The 23,186-nt window shown below is 39.1% G+C and overlaps 1 protein-coding gene across 1 annotated transcript in view; it reads left to right on the forward strand.

Moving 5' to 3' along the window:
* Positions 1-23,186, forward strand: part of Diaph3 (diaphanous related formin 3) — a 475,947-nt gene that overhangs the window by 344,514 nt on the left and 108,247 nt on the right. Inside the window, exon 26 of the mRNA XM_076930674.1 lies at positions 23,019-23,114. Within this exon, the coding sequence (XP_076786789.1) occupies positions 23,019-23,114 (96 nt within the window). The remainder of the gene's footprint in view (positions 1-23,018; positions 23,115-23,186) is intronic.

Raw genomic sequence — 23,186 nt, forward strand, 5'->3', positions numbered from 1 at the left:
TAAAAATAATTCAAGAAATTCTTAGGTAAATGGATGGAACTAGAAAATATCATCCTGAGTCAGGTAACCCAGTCACAAAGAACACACAAGGTATTTACTCATCGATAAGCGGATATTAGCCCAAAAGCCTGAAATAGCCAAGATTCAACTCACAGACCACATGTAAAGAGAATGACCAAGTGTGGATGCCTTGGTCCTACTTAGAAGGAGTACCAAAATACTCAAGGGAGTAAATATGGAGACAAAGTGTGGGACAGAAACTGAAGGAGGGGCTGTCTTTAGACCATTCCACCTGGGTATCCATCCCATGTGCAGTCACCAAAGGTAGATGCTGATGTGGATGTCAGGAAAAGCATGCTGATAGGAACCTGATATAGCTGTCTCCTTAGATGTCTACTTGATTCTGACATATTCAGATGCAAATGCTCACAGCTAATTAATGATCTGATCCAGGGGTTCTGGATGGAGGAATTAGAGGAAAGACTTAAGGAGTTGAAAGGTTTGTGGCCCCATGAGGAGAGCAATAATACCAACCAACCAGAGCTCCCCAGGGTCTAAACCACCAGCCTGGGAACACATAGGGAGGGACCCATGACTCTATCTGTATATGTAGGGGAGGATAGCCCTGTAGGGAATAGGTGGGGGAGGAGATTTTTGGTCCTATGAAGGCTGAACACCAAGTGGGGGTGGGGCAATTCGATGGTGGGGAAGTGGGAGTTGGGGAGTAGGTGGTGGCACATCCTCATAGAAGCAGGAGAAGTTGGTATCAAGTAGGGTGTTCATGGGTGGTGTGGGGAATGGGGTAAGGGGATAAAAATCTGAAATGTAAATATAATATTGAATAAAAAATATAAATAGTAGTTTCCATAACATTAAAATACATTATATCTAATCCATTAAAATTCATGATATAGATAAATAATCTATAAAATCTTTGGTTTTCAAAATATAGAGTAAAAACAATAGCTTTTCTTGTTTCTCATTATCACAAATCATCCATTTGCAAAATTGTAAATTTGTGTTGAAAAAAAACACATTACTGATTGAGTAGAAGTTTTGTCAAAAATAATTATAGTTGTTAGGAAAACTCAATACTTAACTTTATTTCTGAATAAACAGAATGATCCTATCCATTGTGTTGTGAAAGGAGAAGCTGTATGCTTGAACCTCTGAGGGTTTCAGAAGTGCCAGGACTGACTGGTTCCTAGTGGGTCCAGGGTTTGTTTCCCAGCTGGTCCTTCTGTTGTGCTGTTTGTGTATCTTTAGAGATGAAGATAGTGGTATGTGAACAGACCAGAGATAGGACCAAGCTTCATAGTTTTCCTGATATGCCCTCTCTTTTTTTCTCACTATTCTGGGTCATTCTGACATTTTGTCCTTAAAGCTGAAGGACTTCCATGCACTAAATTAGGAATTGTTCATGAAGGTCTAAAGCCATTATCTCAAGAGGAGAAAAAACTGAGTTCAGTAGTGTTTGGATTTTGATGCCAAACAAATATACCCCAGAGCAAACATGGAGAATTAAGCAGGGAAATTGAATATTTATATGTTGCTTGAAATGGTATGAATTGGCATTTGTGTTTAGATGAAATTAGTCATTATTTTGTAATAGGATTTTAAAATATTCCTGGATGGCTTCCTTTCTCAGATATTCAATGTTCTTCAGGAAAATTAGAAGCAACATAATACCAACAGAGTGAACATTGAGGGCAGCCTTAACACAGGCTAGAATGGCCCTAGGCAGCAAGGATATGACAGAGTAGTGTGCTAGCAAAATGGATGACTGACTGCTGTTGGAGATTATTGCCCAAGCAGAGTGAATTGCAGAGTGAATTGTCACAATAAGCCTCCAATAATAATTATCATTAATGGGTAGAAGTGACAGTAATTTTAGTCCAATGTAGTTCTCTGCATGCTTATTTTTAAACTATTAGTGCTATTCAGGAAGGAACTCTTGCAAAGCAGAAACATTTTTGTGGAATTAGTGCTGAGTCAGAGGTTCTGCCTGTCAGTACCAGTCAGAGCACCCTGTGAAGGATAGCTGCTTGAGGAAGCAGCATTCGGTCCACCATCTTGCAGCTCCTTTCTGACTGGCAATTAGTTTGAAGATGCTGAGTGACACTTCCTCCTTTTACCTTAGCTGCAAAGTCAGTCACAGGAAGAGTACTTGGGGGACAACAGGTTTATTTTTACTCAAGGACTAAGAAAATGGGCAAGAACTAAGAAAACGACAGCTTTCCACTATGTTCCAGTTCTGAGAAGGCATGCGTGACTATTACTGCCGCATGGTAGTGATGATCTCTGGCTTAGCAGTGCTAATTATGCTGTGTTTTCTGTGATGCCCATGGACCCAAAGGCTGTTTTGTAACCTTTGTCCTCTACTATTTACTTTACTGTTTTCTAAGGACCAACACTGCTAATGCCCTTTCAATTAAGGAATAGTGTCTTTTGATAGCAGTCGATCAGTATTTTTGAATGCATTGGTTATTTTCATTAGATAAATGTTAACACTTTTAAATGTTTTAAGAACACTCCACAGTGTGTTTTGCTGCAACTGCCTATTGCATTCTTTGTTACCAGCTTTAGGGTTGAAAATGTTATTTATAATCACTTGGGATTATCCTTTTTTCCTTAAGAAAGTACGCTAACTCTTCACCTGTACAAAGATAGTCCAAAGGATGCTAACAGACTTGGTCTGAGGGACATGGTGTGTGCAAGTGTTCTATTAACACACTGAAGTGTTCACCCCCACAATCACAGGACACTAGCCTTGACCATCATATCTGTTGATAGCATTGAGTATTGTTTCCTTGTGTCAAATTGAAGAAATGTGGGGATTTAACAACTGCTAAGAAGAATCTGAAAAATTCTTGTTAGGAACCTTGTTCAGAAGTGCTAGTTCATTTGGTAGGTGAGCATGGCAAGGAATGCTTGTTTTGACTCTTTTCTCTCTGTTATGAGAAAACTCTCTTTTTACTTTACTGTTATCCTACCCTAAGCCAAACAGAAATAGAACACTGACTCTGCTTTATCATTCCTCCGCCTCCAAAGGACAATGTGAGAAGAGAAGGCAATGAGATCTCTTAGAAGTTTTTCCATTCCTATCATTAAAGGAATGCCTGCAAGAGAGACATCGATTCCATTTGATCATTACAAGCTTGCTAATGTAGGTTTCTCTGTGTGTGCACATTCAGGTGTGTGTGTGTGTGTGTGCGTGCACATGTGCGTATGTACTCCTATATGGTTTTACATTTTTACAGTGAGGAATCTGGAACAAAATAAGTTTTGACAAATTTTCCAGGGCCTTTGTAATGTGTGAATTTATCTTACTTCACTAATTACATAGGCCCTCCTCTTTAACATATAAAATCAGCTTATTTATAGAAAAAAAAAGTAAGCATCCTGTAGTTTCTGGTTGGATCTAATGAAGACAAAGTTTTTATCCAACATCAGCAGTGTCTTAGACTTTGTAATGTCTGCTGCTTTTAATGGCATGTTTCCATAGCAAGTGTTCAGCAAGCATTTCTAAAATATGTATAAAATTTATGTTAAAGGGACAAGAATTTCTCAGTGGTAATTGTCCTATTTATGCTTTTCTACTGAAAAGTAAATTAGTCCAGTCATAGGACAAGATGTGACATGTGCCATGTTTGTTTTACATGTTTGTATATTGGAACAAATAGGTATTTTATAGCCAATACAGCTATCTCAGCTGTAGAAAGACATAATTTATTTTTTTATAAAATGTGGCTCCACTACTAAGCCACTGAGTACTCCCACTTGTGTGTGTGTGTGTATGTGTGTGTATCTGTGTGTGTATATCTGTGTGTGTGTTTGTGTGTGTGTATGTGTGTGTGTTTGTCTGTGTGTGTCTGTGTGTGTGTCCATCGAGGTCCTCAGTAGTTCCAGCAGAGTGCATTTATTCACATTTGCTCATGTTTGGCATTTGCTTCCCTGCCGCCTTGCCTCTCTTCCGTTTAGAGAGTTCCCAGGTTTGCAAGCCATCTTGTGTCCTCTATCTGCTTCTGTTCTGTCTGGGTTTGACACAGGTCCCCACTTTGACATATTTCCTCTTAACTGGTTTTAGTAAAAGATGATCAACGTTTTCCCCTTGAATGACAACCAAAAACATCTGCTTCTTTTCTCTTAGGTTGGACAGTTGATGGTGAACTGAAATGATGTCTGGGTCGATCTGTGGAGAAGATGAGGCAAACTGGCCCCTTCCTGTGGGGATAAGCCCTGGGCAGGCAGTGCACTGTCTTAGTTTGCTGTAAAGTACATGGCCCTGCACAGGACAGTTGGAATAGAGGTTGTAGACTAGAAGAAGGAAGACCAATTAAGATGTTCTTGCATTATTGCTCCTGTTAAGTGCAGAATACATGAATTAAGGCATGAGGGAGCTGGGATACCTGAACTAAGAAAACAAGATGGATACAAAAGAAAGTTCAGCGAGAAAATGAGTAGAGCCTCGGAGTGAGTTGAGTGTAGAGAGACAGACATGTTCATGACAGAGTGGATGGAGCGTGTGTTTAGAATACATCGGTCTTGTTTTAAACTGTTTTAATTCTTGGAGCTGAATTTACCTAGCTGGACCTGGTAGCAGATATAAAACATAAGTGCTCAATAATGTTACTTCTTTCATTAAAGTATGCGGAGAATAACTCCCTTGTCCAAACTAACGGGGACTTTTTTTGTAAGTAGAACCAAACACCAAGTGAAAGCAAATATGGCTGTTAGCCCATGAGGAAGCTTGGAGGTGCTCCATCCTAAAAACCTGAGTGAGACTCTGGGTCCAGGTAGGAGAAAAGAAGAGACTGTATCTTATTCCCACTTCAGATGTCAAACTAATCCCATCCTTTCTCCTTCTGGTGAATTTAGCAGATTAGGTGAACCAGATACTTTGTTCCAAATCTCAGAATACCCTTGTTGAAGCTTGCTTCATGTTTGGCATACATGATAGTGTTGTAGTTAATAATTAGTCATTTCTTGAAATATTTTAAAGCACTAATTATACCTTATCTGGCATTCTGAAAGAGTTTCCCAAGGCTCCCTTGTGATTTATCCTTACAATTAACTTTCTGACCTAAAAAAATTAGAATACTGAACATCAGAATACCTCCTTCATTAATGGAATTATTATTGTATTGGTAGAAAATCTTTCCTAGTAAAACTTTACTTGAGCAAATGTTTATTTAGTACATATTGTGCCAGGCTGCTATCCAGTGCCTGGGGAAATAGAAGAAAACAAAGTAAGCACATACCCTGCCTATGTGGCCTTTACTCTGGAGGCAGACAAGTTGTAAGTTAAACATATGCTGTTAGAAGTCTATACATTGTAAGTAGAACAAAATTAAGTATGAATAGAGACATGATGTGCAAAAAGACCAACCAAGTAATTAAGGTGGTTTTCTGTTTGTTTGTAAATGTTTGCATTTACCAAGATTCTAAGTATTGTGGACAAGGTTGCTGTTCTCTTTGAATGCATGCGTGATCATGTAATGTTACTGCCTTAGCTTCAAGGCAACCATGGCTCAGCCCTTCTTTGCCAGTATCTGAATGACAGTGAGCCAGTGGCCTTCCACGAGCACAGTTTTCATCTACCAAGTAAAATTCCATATGTCATGGGAAGTTACGTCTGTATTCTGTAAATTTATTTTTATATAAAACCCTCCTATGTTTTAACTCATTTGGCAGATATGACTGTCTCTCCTGAAGAATATATTTTAATTCCTATTCATATTACAAATTTACAGTTATCTGTTTACAATGCTCTTCATGCAATGTTCTTCACACACAGAGAGAGAGAGAGAGAGAGAGAGAGACAGAGAGAGATAGAGAGAGAGACAGAGAGAGAGCTGTGATTGATTAAAAATACAAGAGATACTTAGAAAAGGGCATCAATATTAGGAGTCTAGGAAAATATTTACACATTCAGGGATGTATGCATTTAGACAGACCTTTTCATTAATGAACAATTACTCATGTTGACTACTTGTTAAAGCTATACTCTTAATTTTCTTTTATTCCTCCCTTGGTCTCTTATCATTTTACTCTTTCTTTTTTTAACTAATTATTTTATATATTTACATTTTAAATGTTGTTTTACTTTCCCTCCACAAGCTGCCATCCCTTCCCCACCTTCCCTTTGCATCTAAGGCTACTCCTCCACCCTCCCACCTTACCTCTCGCATCCCCCTTCGCTGGGGCAACATAATAGAAGATGCTCAGTATATGTGTAGACACAGATAAATAGGTCATGTACTACAGAAGTGGTTGTCTGCAGAGGGACAACTATGTTTTTTCCCTTGCAAATACTCAACACACCCTTTAGTCTATTAAGAACTGAGTTCATTAACGTTTATTAACTTGCAGACTGATTTACTTATAATTCATATTTACTGTGGACCATGTTCAAGGTAGTGTAACTACTTAGGTTTATCATAAAAGGTAGAATGGCCTCCCGTGATCAACAAGGTTCTGAGATCAATTTAACCTGGATAAAATCTTTATCCATAACAACTGTCAGTAGAAATGACTAGCATTTCACTAATTAGCTCACCATTTACAACCCATAAGCTTCTCACAGATGGGAAATGTTTATAAACACCCACAGATGTGTGCACAGCTGACTCTCAGTTATCCGCAGGAACAGGGGACAGAGATAATTTAGATTCATTTATAACACACACCCATTTTGCTTCATCACAATCTCCCTATTTCATTGGACTTTTTACCACAAATCAATCTAATTTCAACTTTTACTACTGATGCACACTCTGATTAAGATACTAATATGTACAACTGGCTTTCCAGAATGGTAAAACTAGAACACACAAGCTTGATAAATAGATGGAAATTATACAGACAGGCCTATTGTAGATGCATCTTTAGGACAGCATCCACAGTCCCTTATCTAGTGAGTGATGGAGTAAAGGCTAGTATAGCCAATACATTCCAGTTTGTACAAGATACTTCCAGTTTAATCACAGAACATCCTGCATTGAAGCAAGCCTTCTAGTCTGTTAAGTAGAATGGTTAAGAGTCCTAGTCTGAGTTCTAAAGTAAATTTTGTGATGGTGGTAACAACTTAGTAGTCTTACCTATAGAGGGCCAAGGGAGTGAGGAAATCATTCCAGTGGAAGCAAAGAATAGTATCAGAACAGGCAGAGCAAGAAAAGCCAGAAAGAGCTTGAAAAATAGTATCCATAGAAGTAGCAATAGAACAAGGCAATTTTATGTCATAAACCCCAAGAAGTAGACTATACCATTGCAGAGAGGGAGAAGTTAGCAGTTTTATTGAAAGTGAATTTAGGCAGAATGATGGCCAAACCCATCTATAAGATTGAATCAAATTTCAAAGTCTGCTTTGGCTCAGAAGGTGAGCAGGTATGAAAAGTAGCATTAACCCAAGGCATAGCAATGGTGCATTCAAATGTGTGTTGAAGGTGACTTTTTTATAGTGAGAAGAGGTGATATTGACAAAGTTATAAACATGATCATAGAGAAAGCAAGGGTGCCCCTGTCATTCTACTGTTAGGTTCCAGTCATATGAAGTTTGAAAATATTAATAATAATTACTAGAAGATGGCAGTAGGGATCATTTCTACATTTTCAGTGAGAGTCCACATGAAGAAATGTTTGTTGACAAAATTCAGGTGCCAGTGACATATGTGGGTAATGTTAGAGGGACTAAAGATCAGAAGCCTTAGCCATTGACCATTGGCAATGAAGAGGGATAATGGCCTCGGGGCTTTAACCTAACTAGGGCAATTACCAGTGGATGGGTCATAGGGCTTTCCCGTGCAAAGGCTGTGTCAGCTGACTACAAAGTGTAATCTGGCTAGTCAACAAGGAAGGTGCTGGTAGGCCTAGAATTTTATTAAGATTATCTACCCACCTGAGAATCGCAATCTTTTACTAATGAGCCATCTTGCCCAGATGGGGGAGGTTTTTATGCATGGGTGATCACAGGCTGGGAGGTGCCTTCTCACAGATGGGAGCTTATGGCTAAAGGACACATATGTGATCCAAACTGCCTCTTCAGTTCTCAGTTCAAAAGCAGTGGTCATTAGTTCCTCAGGGTGTTCATTTTACGGGTTCTATGGACAGGCTGTGGGGAGGCATCTGCCAAGTCACCACGTTAGTACTAATAATAAAGAAATATATATGGCCTGATGGTTCTGGAAGATGAGGGCCTCCTGTGGCTCATTAGCAATTCAGGCTCAGAAATGCCTGCTGATGGGTGAGTCTGCTGTTTCCAAACACTGCTGCTCAGGAGACATGGCTCTGTCTTTTCTGTGAAGAAGGACTTGACTGAGTTGCCTGCATCTCTTTTTACTGTGACAGGATCTTGCAGTAGGCAGTTGACTCCCCGGGAGTTTACGTTGTCCTTTTCTCTTACTTGGTTAAGGTTCCAACTGTGGAAGTGCTGTGGCTGTGAGCCTTATCAAACTGGGTTCCCAGAGCACTTTGAAGTGTAAATCAGCAAAACTAAGGAGCTGAACACTTCTCAATTATTACCTAACACCTCTGAGCTAAGAAACTAGAGTGGAAGGCATGAGCTGTAGAGTCAGAAAAGCATTGTTCACATGCTGTCTGCTGCTCTTTGGACACATCGCCTCCGGATCTCCAGACTGTACAAACAGTTGTAGTGACTTTTGTAGAAGGTGGAACAAGGTAAAGGCCTCCATGCAGGACTAGCAAATCTGCTGTAGTCGAAGCAGTGGCTGTTAGTCCGTGTCTAGATTTTAAATTCCTCACTATCTGTGCCCCTTATTTTCAACGTAAAGCTGTTCTCAGAGTCACCTAATACCAGCTTTTATTTGGAATTCTCTATATTCATTTTGCTAATATTTTGTAGCAGTAAGAGAATTTTCAATTGTTCTTCTGAGAGAATTGAGTACATTTTTGTCTCCAAATTTTTTTCATTTGTAATTGTTAATGAGTTCATCGAAAGTTCATTTGTCTCTGTTTTCATTCTTGTTATTCTGTGGCTTCTGAAGCATGCCAGTTCCCACCACTGGCACTACTCATTCAGATCTGCCTTAATGTTCTTTTCCTTCTCTTTAAAAAAATATATTGTTGTTACTGCAATTAAGACTCTTAAAACTGTCTCTATTTGTTAATACTAATGTGCGGATTTCTGCATCAGACTGAGGAAGGCATAGAGAAGGAACGCCATATTTTAATAAAGTAAATCCATATTATCTCCATAGAAACAAATCAAAGGAGAAAGAATATTTATAGCACTTCTGTCAAGAAGTCACACTAGAAGGGAACTGAAGACAGGAAGTCATAAATTCCTTTGTTTAGGTAAGATTGACAATAGAGAAATAGGCTTAACCAAGAACATTCTGGAAACCCTAAATGCTAATCCACAATTCTCCAGTATGTATCATGTTATCTATGGGCTTCCCTGATTTAAAGAGAAAATATTCAACCAGAAATTTCACTATAAATGAGAGTGTGAGATGAGAACCCAGAAATGCTCACTTGGCAGCCACAGCTGGGGTTTGGAATCCCTCTGGCTGCTGGGCTGCACAGGGGCCAGCCCTGTGCTTCTTTCTTGTGCAGGTAGTCACTAATTGTAGATGAAAATTAATCTCAGGTGGTAAGTTCCAGAGACCAGCATCTCAGGGCTGGTTCCTTGCCTAACACTTAGTACTGAACACTTTATTTGTAGAATTGAATTAAACTGCAGACTTCATAGTTTGCTATTTCCCACTCCTTCCCGTACAAAACAGTTTGAATATTCTGCCAGCACCTCAAAATCAATTCATTTAAAACCTAACTTATCATGTTCCACATAAAACCTGATTTTCATGTTCTCATTTTGGGTTAATGATACCACCATTTTCCCAGCCACCCAGGCCTGACACCTTCACACCATGCCAGCTTTAATCACAGTGAAGTACAGTCTTGATTATTTCACACCTTTCAAAAATACTCTGTGGCACTTCTTCAGCCTTGAATCCAGGCTCCCACAGCCCGCCTCCCTGACCTTATTTTCCCCTTCCTCCAGTGCAGGCCATCTGCTGCTGTCAGAGCATGACTGTCAGGGACCCTCTGGGCCTCTTGAGTTCAGAGCCCCACCCGCTGGCTCCTCATAGCCTCGTGTCCATTTAGCTCAGCTTCTCCTGGAAGAAAACTACTCCTGTGAAATTACAGATACTATTTCCTAGCTCCACCCTTCTACTTTTTTTGATTTTTAATAACGAACTGAGCTTTTTCATCATCTGAAATCTCTTCATCCTTTGTCCAAGAACTTTGTAAGTTAAAAAAAAAAAGACTTTTTCTAATTCTTTACTAATATAAATAATAGTAAAACAAACCCAAAACATATGCTAACACGCTTTCAATGGGAAGTAAATGTTTGCCAAGCTTCTCAAACTTGCTTCTAGGAGTAAGTGAAAGTCTTTGTGACAGCTGACACTTCTACCAGAAGTGAGTAGTGGCACACTGTCATTAACCTTTTCCTCTTAGGGTTACTTCCTTATTAAAGGATCATGGGAGCATTGTGTGTGTCATACCTTGTTAAATATTGTTAGCATTTTACACCGATGTGTGTGTTTATATAGATAAGCTATTTTATTCCACAACACTCTGTGCTTCAGCAACAGAAGGCTTCTGCTCAGCACACTGGACCCTACACCACCACAAAGGAACTGTATTTATCAGGGAGTTAATGACAGATGATTTCAAAGTTTTGCTCTCTTTACTGATTACTGGAATGAATCACAGTGAATACACTCATCAGATTTGAACACCTAAAAACACAATACTTTAGTCATTTTAAATAAGCATATATTTTAGTAATAATGGATCACTAGAAAATTGGTTGGTGCCTCTCTTTATCACCCCCGGTAGTTACAAAAATAGAAATGAATAATGTCATTTTTGTCAAATGACAAAGCTACGAATGATCAGAGAAATGTCTCTGTTCCGTGTCTTCAATGATAAAATAACTGTCCTTCATTTTCATTAACTGTGCTTTAGGAGTGGCCCCATCAGCAGCTTAAATATATTTCACTATTTTTTCATATATCTGTATATCTAGAATATGGGTAGTATCGTTTAGTATCTTAGATATGAACATTTGAGATGTTTTCTAACCTCTTGCAATTATAAACAATATAATGCACATTGTTTAACAAAGTCCTTTGCATACATGTGAATTGTGTATGTAGGCTAATTTTCTTACAGAAACACTTTTATATGGTATGCAGTTATACCTCTGCTAGGCATTGTTAAATTACTTTTCAAAGCGATCACAATCATTTTTATCAACAATACATGAAGGGACCTGCGTTCCCGAGCACTTATTTTAAGACTCTAAATTTTTATATGCATGTGTATTTTGACTGCATGGACGTCAATGCATCATGTTTCATGCCTGGTGTTGATGAAGGGCAGAAGAAGGTGTTGGAACCACTGCACCTAGAGTTACAGGTGGGTTGTGAGCCACAGTCCTCTGTAAGAACAACCAGTGCTTAACCACTGAGTCAACCCTCCAGCCTTGCCTTGCTGCAATAGTTTCTAATATTGATCTGGCCTCTGTCCCTAACATTTTATAATACTGATATGTCATACATGTTAACTATTGTCTTACACATAAATGAAAATGATATCTTTAATCACAAAAAAGATAGTGGGGCTCACCTTTGTATAGAACCTCCCATTTAGGTTCCTAAAATGACATACCATAATTTAGTAATGTGGTAGGTAAAAAAATTCACTTCTCATAGTTCTGGACGATCAAGGCAGCAGCAGTTCCAGTGTCTGGGGAGCACTTGTTGCCTAGTTTACAATAATGTCCTCTGTCTATGTCCCCATGGTGGACAGCACAAAGGATCACTTGGGTGTCTTTCAGCAGACTAATCTTGCTCAATGAAGCCCCTCTATCCAGGATTTGGTCTCTTCAAACCACCTTTCTACACCGTTATTTTGGGGATTAGGATTTCAACTTTTGAATGTTGAGGCTTTACAGATAAATAACTGTGAGGGATGGCTCCTTGAATATACTATCTGCCTAGATACTTATTGGCCATTATTTTACTTAGTTGCATGTGTTTTTATGACATTCAGCCCAATGAGGTACTCATATTTCAAATATTTTTTTTCAGTTTATCCTTTATTGCTCATATGTAGGCTTATTATTTCAAGCTTTAGATATTTATATGACTTTTGAGTTTTGGGATTTTCTTTGAAGATCTTCACATTCTAGAACTAGTGAAAATTATTTTCCCTCCTATCTTCTCTGTTTTTACAGATTAATCTTTTAGAGTTGTAATGTTTGATCTACTTGAAATTTATTTTGATATTATTAGGAAGGTGAACAGATTGCTGTCAGAACAGTAGATACTAGATGTCTTATTAACCCCTGCTGATTGGAAACACTACTCTTAGCATGAATGGGCTTTTTATTTTCATGACACATATGATAGTTGTCACCTGAACTCATACATGTGAAACATTACTGTCCAAAATCATTTGACCACAGAACTATCTGGTCTTACCTTCACTTGAAACGTATTTATTCAAACACAAGGCTTCTTGTGAGACAAGTGTTTTGAGAAAATACTGTTAGAAATTCGCTTATCTAGAGAAGATTTTTTTATTTCATTTTTAATATGTTCTTAATAGAAATAGAACTACATCACCTTTGTACCTCATTTCCTCCCTCCAGGCCCTACCAGTCACCCTCTTCTGACTCCCTCCTGCATTCTCAATTCTTAACTTAATACCCTCTTTTTCTCTGATTATTATTGTTACATACGTGTGTGTGTGTGTGTGTGTGTGTGTGTGTGTGTGTGTTCATTCACCTGTATGCATAGTATATACAAATGTAACCTACTGAGTCCATTTTTGTTGGTGGTAGGTACATGGTTTCAAGGCTGACTACTTTGCTCATCCCTAGGAGAGGTTACTTTTCCCATCAGTCATTACTTGCCTGTAGGTCCAGGATTGGGACCCTGAAGAATTATTACTTTCCATGTTAACATGTCCATTGATATTGTCATTGTTCCAGTCTTGTTTCTGCAGGATTTCTAGGAGAGACAGTTTCACAGCAGACCATCAGGTATTCTACATTTTGCAATCTGTTTGCCCCCACTTCAGTGATATTTCTTGAGCCATAGATGTAAGAGCAGTGATGTAGATGTGTCTTCTGAGGCTAGGTTCCTCATGGTCTATTGATCTCTGCATTGTGTCCAGTTGTGTCTTTCTGTGATGGTCTCTATTATGATAGAGACTTCTTTGAGGAGAGACAGCTCATTGCACATGTGAGAATTTTCAAATCTTTGTATATCTATTTAATTTCTTAATGTAATATTTTGTAATTACAAATTCAAGCGTCAGTTACATGAGTCCTACTAAGTCTTGGCCTGTAGTATGTTTGTGATTTTTTTGGTTTTTGAAAACAAAGTTTTACTTTAAAATATTCAGAAGACAATTTTATTAGATATATACAGTAAACAAAAAAACCCTGTAATCTCCAAATCATTTTCTTAATGATTATAAATTTGGAAGTGAAAAGTAACATTAAATTACTCAGTACTCTATCCTCATGAGTAAACTCTGGATTTATAAGTTTGGAAGAGTTTTGTTTCATTTTAGGCTTTTGTTTAATAATTTTTTTTTTATTTTTTGACATTATACTTGCATGATTTTCCCTCTCCCTGTCTCCCATCAGACCTTACCGTATTTCCCTTTTTGCTCTATTTCAAATCTATGGCCTTTTTTATTAATAGGTTTTACATACATATGTGTATTTAAATATATATTTCTTTTTTATTGGATATTTTATTTACACTTCAGATGCCATCTGCCATCCCCTTTCCCCATATCCCCCCCTTAGAAAACCCCTGTACCATGCCCCCTTTTCCTTTTTGCACTTACACATTTTTTTAAAAAAATGTTAATCAAAGGCTTTATAAGTTTGGTATTGCTCAATCAGAGGTGTAACCCACTACCCAACCTAGATATATCAACTATCTTTGACTGGAGATACATGAACATCTGCCTCTTTGTCTCCCCCCTCTTTCTCTCTCTCATCACCTAGCTTCTCCTCTTTTTCTTCTCCTTCTCTCCTTACTCCTTGTCTTCCTCTCAGTACTCCTCCCACCTTAGCTCCTCCTACATATAACCCTTCCTGTTAAAATGAAAATTTCCTCTCAAATTACAATTAGAGCATAATTATGCCAATTTGTACCAGTGAGGTACAAGATGCACTAAGGTCTGTCAGATGATCCTGGGCCAGAAGGCGGAAGAACAGATGCTCCAACGTTTTGTAGTAGAGGGAGTGTCCATGTGTTGAGAGGTCTCTATAAATTGGCTAAGTTTTAGAAGCTATGCTTTGTGCTTCCCACAATTATAGTTAACTCAGTCATTCTGGATTTCTGATGGGGTTGAAAACTTATAGCCTCATAGCCAATCCTGGCTATTTACCTTGAGAGAAAAGATTTGAGTGGATGGTTTTCAGCTGACATTCATCCTAAAACCAAGGAAAAAGCCAGGTTCAGAACTAAGTGTTTTAGTTAGGATAGATGACAGAGGTTCTGGTTAGTCAACAAAAAGGATGGACTGGGTATTAGGACTAAATATATATTTCTAAGTACAGCATGCTCGGGTCTGGATGATATTGCTTGTATGTGTCCTTCAAGGGATGACTCCTTGCTGTTGGATAGCCTGTTCTCTCCCCTGGGAAGACTGTTTATCCTGCTCTCATATTCTGTAGTTGGCTGTAGTTCTCTGTATGCAGTGGAGGCCTGGAGGGCTTTCCCTACCCACTTTGTGGGACCTGTTGTTGTGTTTGTTCAGTCAGTCATGTTCCTGAGACTTTTTGTGGGTGTTGCTTCTGACTTCACAGCAGACTTTATTCCTCTGGCTCTTACAATCTTTTCATCACAGTTCCTCACTTGGGCTCATTAACCATCTTAGCATTCTTTTTGAGATATGATATATATATCACTTGTGTGAGTCCTGACCTTCCTTCCTTCCTTAGCTTCCCCAGATATTATGATATTATGGGTACATGCCCTCCTCGTGACTACATGTTCTACAATACTATTGATGCCAGTATTTATATTACTATTTTATCTGATTTCCATATATACTTGTAATATCCAAAATGACTTTTTTGTTACTGAGACACAAAAACACACATAATGATCTTTTTTGGGGGCCAGCAATGTGGTTAGGTTAAGGTTTTTGCCACTAATCCTGACAAAATGAGTATTATCCCCATAACCCACAGAGTGGAAGAAAGAATTGACTCCTGCAAGTTGTCTTCTGACCTCTAATACACACCTGTACCCACACTCAGACTCAAACCCACAAATAATAGATGTAAACTTTTTGTGTGAACAACTATTTTAAAATTGTAATCTCTGCCATCCTATTTACTGTAAATCATGAGATTATTTTTAAATCTAGATAAGATGTAATCCATCACATGATGATTGTGACTTACACATTTCATTGCATTTGTAAAATATTTTTTACTTAGGTTTACAAATATTCTTAGGTATTGCCCAGAGCAACCTAAGTAACATTAGTGTTAATATTTTGAGTGCCAGAAGGGGGCAGCATTCTACAGTTGCAGTTATAGCTGCCACAATTCCAGTCCATGAGAAATGGGATAATAGTTATGGACATGTACCCTGTTTACATCTAGAAACCCCACAGATGCCTTCTATGCCTCATTGCACAACAGTGCGTCCCATGGCGTCTCTAGCTTTGCTGGCATGGAGACTGGGAAAGTTGGGGTTTTTTCAGCTTCTTGTTTTTAGCTTTTCTAGCCTTTTAGTTAAAGTAGACACAGAATGAGGTGATGGTTGAGAATGGATTCGTTACATGTCCCAGTCAGCTGAACAAGGAGAGTCACAGTATGAAATGTAATAACAGCTAATGTGGATCTTCCCTGACCATGTGGAGACACAGTCTTTATACAGGCTAACTCAATTCTGACAATAGCTTGCTAAGGTAAATTCTATTATAGAACCCATCTCATAGTTACGGGAAGGTATAGAGGGCCGAAGATGGTTAGAATGGGAACTGAAAGCCAACCACAAGACCGAATAAGTCTTTGTACTGGTCAATTTCAGGGTGGAAGAGGCTTTTCTTAGAAAGTACTATAATTTTTGCTTCTAACTTAGAACCAATTCACGTTAGACAATAATGAATACAGGAAAAGAAAATGGAACATTTTAACTATTATAGTTTATTTTATCCCCAGATCCCATTGCTTATGGTTTGTGGTTGTTTGCAGTATAAAAGAGATGTACTCTGATGTTCTCTTTGTCTGTTAAGTTCCAATGAAAATTGCCTCTCTACATCCCTTGACTCAAATTTTCAACATTTCTTCTGTATTAAAATATGTTCAGAGATTTTGTTTGAAGTTATTCTTGCCTTTTTGCTCTCTGGTTTAAATAGTATTTTGTGCTTTAATCTAGATGGTTAAGGGCTGAGATACTGTACCAAGAAAAGGGTCTGTAATAGCTGCATAGAATAGTAATTCATGAAGGCATCTTAGAGTAACAATCATGGATTTTTTTTCCCTTCTGGAAGATTGGGTTAAATGTGAGCCTGTAAATTTTGTGTAGTAGCAAAAACTTTAAACAGTCTTTTTTTTTTTTAATTTGGATATTTTATTTATTTACATTTCAAATGTTATCCCCTTTCCCAGTTTTTCTTCTCCAAACCCCCATCCCATCCCCCATTACTCTGCTTCTATGAGGGTGCTCCCCCATCCACTCCTGCCTCACCACCCTAGCATTCCTCTACACCGGGGCATTGAGCCTTTACAGAAACAAGCCCCCACCACCACCACCACCACCACTGATCCCAGATAAAGCCCCTTCAGCTCCTTCAGTCCTTCCCTAATTCCTCCTTTGGGGTCCCTGTGCTCAGTCCAATGGTTGGCTATGAGCATTCGCCTCTGTATTTGTCAGCTCTAGCAGAGGCTCTCAGGAGACAGCTGTGTTAGGCTCCTGTCAGCCAGCACTTCTTGACATCAGCAATAGTGTCTAGGTTTGGTGTCTGCATTTGGGATGGATCCCCAGATGGGGAAGTCTTTAAGGAGACTGGGTTTTCCATCCCTATTCTCATATTAAAGGCTAGGCTTTAAAATTGCATCACTTAATTTCTCTAAAACCTTTCCAAATTGTGAGACTTAAAGAATCTGGATGGTAAAACAATGGCAAATTTAAAAAAAAAACAAAAGAAGAAAGCAAGCAAGCAAGCTAGCTAGCTTTCCACATGAGGTGGCTGTGTGGCTTCTCAGCTCTTTTCTGTACACTCTTTAAATGTGCTCTCACTTTACTATAATGTCAATAACCACCGAACAAAAATTAGCTATTAATAAGTTCTCCCCATGTGCTGGGCACTCTGTGATCATTGGACATTATGCATCTCCTTTAATGTTTTTGCAAATTTTGTGAAGTGGATGCCATTCTTCTCATTTTAGAGTTGGGGGGTCAGCGAGCAGGAGGAAAGGAGGAAAGAAGGAAAGTGAAAGTCCATTGATTTTCAGCAGACTAGTGTTCAAATATAAAACATTCATATCAAAAACTTATGTATTACCACTCCTATTTTGTATAGTCTTCCATGGTTATTGTGTAACCAGTGAGTGCCCTTGTAAGTTAATCAATTAGGCAACCTCTGTGCCCTGAGTTTAGGCCTCTGAATCAGTTAACTGTCTAATTAACCAACATCCTTATAATCAGTTCTTAGTAACAACTAGTTAGCTCATGACATCTCAATACATCCAAAACTAAACTTCTTTCCTGGCTCAGTTTCTTTTATTACCATAGATGTTCCCATTTTTTCATGAATGCTATCTATGTATATCAGCCAGCAACCTGAAAATGAGCCTCCTCTTTATGCATAATAGCCCCTTGGATGCAGCTCAAGATCTGTTCTTCCTCTTTTCCCTGCTCTCACTGTCACCACTTCCTGTTCGTCTGAACCCCTAACCATGTCTTTCCTTTTTGCCATGCTATAAGGTGATGCTCACACAGAGTGCTTTTCTGGGTAGAAATATGGTAGCAATGCTTTCTAGATTAAAGGGAGTTCATCATGCATAAAGATAAACTCCAGACTCTTCAGCATGGCCCAGCCAGCTCTCAGTTAGCTGACCCTCTCCAGCAATGCCTTCCTCACCTCTGGCCCTCTGCTCTCTCTTTCTATTCATGTCTAAAGTCTCCAGGTGGTTCATTAGCCTCCAGAAACCTAGCTGGTAAAGCTCTGCCAGCAGAGCTGGTTCTCCCTCTCCCCAGCAGCTCTGCTATTCTCCAAGCCATATCTTATGGTGTTGGTGTCCAGGAAACTTCTGGGCCACTAGCCATTTTTCCCATGCCCCATGCTGATTGGCCCTCCCCTAGGATGTGCTCAGGTTTCTGACCCAGCATCCATCACGGCTGCCCTTTGTGAACTATCTTCTTCCTTCCCACAGGGACTGCCTTAGGCTAAAAATCAGTGTCTTCATCTCTTACTCTTCCTCAGTTTCCCCTTTTCAATTTTCAGGAATCTAAAAGTCATTTTTTAGATTACAGTTTTCATTTCAGATGTGAATGAGTTCCTGGTAAGTGGCTTGAGGATTTGGTTCCCTAGATTCTCTCCCCACCTGTGCTTACTTGGCACCTCCTGACCCTTTTGCCCTGTTGGCTTTCATTATAATCACAGCGGAGTCTATGGTCATCAGAAGAACCAGTGTTTATAAAAATGTCTCATTCTAAATATTCCTTGTTTCCTTAGTGCATGTTGCTATTATAACAAAATTCCTTGTATATGGTAATTTATATGCAGGAGAGACATATTGGCTTGTGATTCTTGAAGTTGAGATGTCTAAAATCTAAGCTGTAAATTCTGTTTTTGTGAAGGGCTCCCTCTCCTCTCCACAAATAATACCTTGTTCCTTTGAACCTATATAGTGGTGGTGGGGTGACTAACTGCCCAACACCCTTTTTAAGGGCAATGTCCCCAACCATTTGAGCTCCTCCTCATGACTTAATCACTTCATAATGGCTATACTCCTAAGGGTTGCAATGCTGTTGGTCCACCAGCATGCAGGCTATAGCAATTATTGTCACATTTATTTTTAAAGTTAATGCATACTAAAAACAAAGTGCTTAAGATTTGCATTTATCTGTCTCTGCCTTTTCAAACTTTTTATAATAGATCTGTATAAACAACCAAGGTTGATTTTGTAAATGGTCATGCATCAGAGCTTAAGGCCTGTTCAGAGTCTTTCTTCCCCCATAAACTGCAGACTGCTCTGGGCCTAGGTCCTGGGAATCCTGGGAATCCTCTTAAATTTGCTGGCTGTCTTCTAACTTTCCTGAGTCTCATTTCCTACCACCCCCTTTGCTTTTTTTTTTTTTTTTCCTCCTTATTTTGCCAAAGCACCATGTGTTAGTCAGCCTTTTGTTTCTTTAACAAAATATCCGAGACACAGGGGTAACATTTCTTTGGTCATTCAGTTTTAGAGATTTTAGTCCATTATCAACTGGTTCCATTGTGTCTGGGCCATGGTAAAGAACAACTTCCGGGTCAAGGTGGGACATCAATGCTCATCTCATGGTCTCCAGAAGCCTGAGTGGCAGGGAGAGGCACCCTGAAAGGAACAATGTCCCATCTCCTAGGCATTTGTCACTTCTTAATAGTTCATCAAATATCTCTCAGTGGATTGATTCACTGCTGAGGTTTAAGCTTTCATGAGCCGATAACTTCCCAAGAGCTATGTCAACTAAGCCTTTAGCGTGTCGATTCTGAAATCATTTTAGATCCAAACTATAACACATTTCCTGTCCTTAAGAAATCATGTCTAGATGACTGCATTTTCTGAGCATGGCTGTTTTCTGTCCCCACCTTACTGACAACTGAACTGCAGCTTACCTGGAAATCATTCTCTTCAGAAGCCGGACATCATTGCCTCCTGTCGTTTGACGTTTAGTGTACGATTGAGAGGCTGAGCCCCATTCTCAGGTGTTTCCTTTGGAAGTTGTTTGGGTGTGATTGCCAGGTTTTAGCCTTCAGGAAACTCTTAGAATGCATTCTTTCTTGGTTGTGTGAAATTTTAATGTTCTGTCTTGACTGAAGCAAATGGAATATGGGCCCATGCTTTATGGGGAGGAGTCCCACAAGTCCTTGGGGTGCCATCTTACTTGTAATAAGAGAATGACTTTCAAAATAGTGTGTTTTTGCCATACCAGGTCGAGACCAAAATTTCCAGCTTAATATCCATGACATCACCTGGATGTCCCTGCAGATATCTGCCACTAACATACCACCTAACCATCATAGTCTGCCAAACTCAGAATTCTTCCCATACTTCATCTTTATCCATCCATGGGCACCCACTACGTCAGCTGTTCCTCCTTCTTCCCATCTTCACCTCACTGATTCTTCTTTGGAGAAGTCTCCTCTGAGACTGGCCTTTCTCAATTTCCCTCAACACTGCACTTTTCAAACTTCCATTTACAAATTATGGGAGGCAATGTGTTAGTCCTGCTGGGGCACTATTTCAGGTATTATATTTATTTCACAGAAGAAATGACGGTGTATTTTTAATGTAAATTGACCTTATTTCCTAGGTGTATAGTAGAAAGATGTATATATACAGATTTAAACAACTTTAGACAGCTTTTGGTTTTGCACATTTGCCTCTGTCTCTGCTATTTCTTCTTCTAAGACCTCTCTTCCTCTGACAGTGTCCACCCTTTCACACCCACCTCAGTCTGTGCTCCTGTGAACAGGAGGGGAGTTCATGTTAATCTGTACAACCTAGTTATCATACATGCACAGTGATGCTCCAGTGCACAATACCACACAGGTAAACATGTGTTGATCGGTGTATGAAATACATCTAGCATGGGAAGAACATCCTCCTTATATCTAATCATATTATATATTAGTTCTATTTAACATGAGTAGAGTTCACATGCCCCAGAGTCTATCTGAACTTCAAATCAGAGGTTTTTTATCAATGATGTGAGACATAGTCCCTAGCTGAAACATAAGTAAATATAATGGACTAGACAACTTGCTTTTATGAAATAATTGGATTTTGCTACCTGTAAAAAGTAAATGAAGCCAGGCAGTAGTGGCACATGCCTTTAATCCCAGGACTGGGAAAGCAGAACAGGCACTCTCTGTGAGTTCCAGGACAGCCAGGACTACACAGAGTAAACCCTGCCTTGGGGGGTGGGGGAGAGGATGAACAGAATGAGCTTTTCCTCAGCTATCCGTGTCTTCCAGGAGCTACTTGTCTCAGAAATAGTACAGTCTAGGACACAGCACCACTTTCTAAAGGACGTGCTGTCATATGTGCCATATGCACTGAGCCTTCACACCTGGGGCATGGCATGGTCTCAGATGCTCTGAGTTTCTGTCTTGAAGCAGTGGTAGGAACTAGCTTGGGAAAGAAGGTGGGAATGATACTCATTATAGAGAGCTGCATGTTCAAAGCCATGAAAACGGAGACTGCAGCAGTGGGAGTCACCTCAGGAGCCTAAACTGCCAGTGTCTGGCTCTAGGGACCAGTAGGATCAGCCTTTCTGGCTGTAATGCACTCAACGCCCAGCAATAACTTGGCATTCATGCAGTGTAATCATCTAGGACCAGCCGTATTCAGTCAGTTATAACTGATTTACAATCCAGAAGCAACACCAACACTTTTGTATTTAGCTGTCACTTCATTCTCCTATCCCCTAAACCAATTCTCTGTTTTCCTCTTCCCAGCTTTTTATTTGCAAGCAAATATAATACTAAATTTAAAACAGAAAGAAAATTCTTTTATTTATTTAAATGTTTACTTTCACTAATAACCACCTTAAATGTTTAATATTACATGAACTTATGTTTAGGAAAAATATACTTGAATTTTGAGTGTAAGCTTTAAAGATTAGATAGGTAGTTATTTATTAAATTGTCTAAAATATTTAATGTACTTTACAGTAAACATTGAAATGCTTCAGAATTAAATGTGTGTGTAAATTGACAACCTCTAAATACTTAGATTCTCACCCACCGTTTTTGATCACACCTCCAAGGTTTAGCTCTCTTCTAAAAATGTGCAGCAGGAGCAGATGGCAAAGCAGCTGATACATATTTCTATGTATGCATCTGTTTATAAACTATAGGGAATGTGGTTTTGTACTCTACCACAGTCACATATCAATAGTGCTCTATACAAAGATTGTGTCTCCAAAAGGGGAAGAAGAAAAAACAGTGAACCACGTTCTTAGGAAAGTAGTGTCTTCTCTTTTAGATGTGCTGTTGCAGCAGGCAACAGTTTCACAGAGAAAGCTGCCAAATAACCTGCTTTGCAGGGACAAAGGCTACCTTGGTGTTCCTTGAGGAATGCTATCCTTTAAATCTTGAAAGCATCTCTGGGTTTACCATCTTAATTGTACAAGATAACTTTAATGAATTATATGAAAGTTTCTGTGTCACCTCAAGTCAGAGGGCAATACACATATTTTATCTATCAGAAGAATTATATATATATATATTGTGTGTGTGTAAATAAGTAAATAGAAATACATTCATTCTTAGAGTCTTGCATGAAAAATGTCTATGGTAAGTTTTGGCAGACCCAGATTCTATATAATAGAGGCACTGTACCAAACACCTGGTAGCTTTTAGAAACTACTCTTATACTTTAAAAGGTGACTCATTTTCTAGGAGAGAAAATATGATTTATAATGACTGCAGACACTGGAAGCACATTCCATCTAAATTCACCGTGCCATTGGTCTCTATAAGCAGTGCTCCACACCGCGTCTGGGAAGCTCTGTGCTCTTTTGTGGACAGGACACACACACTAATGAGATGGCTCTGATTAAAAGATGACTGATTTAGGACAGAGCTGGATCTTTCCAGGTTCGGAAATTCCTGGTCTAGTTCTGGTGTTCTGTCATTTTGCTCCCTGCCATCACCATCACTCGTTTGCATGTGTGCTTTGACATTGTGGTGGTAACCCTGAGGGCTGATGGAATTCCCTGCATGTCTTTTCACAGAGGGTGATGAGACAGGAGTGATGGATAGTCTGCTGGAGGCCTTGCAGTCAGGGGCTGCCTTCCGCGACAGAAGAAAAAGGACACCAAAGCTGAAAGGTGAATTCTTTTCTTATTTCATGTTACTTTCTAGGGAAGAGCAGTTTCTCTCCTTAATTCTTTTAAAATCAT

The sequence above is a fragment of the Arvicanthis niloticus genome, chromosome 3 (genome assembly GCF_011762505.2).
Source record: "Arvicanthis niloticus isolate mArvNil1 chromosome 3, mArvNil1.pat.X, whole genome shotgun sequence".
NCBI lineage: Eukaryota > Metazoa > Chordata > Mammalia > Rodentia > Muridae > Arvicanthis > Arvicanthis niloticus.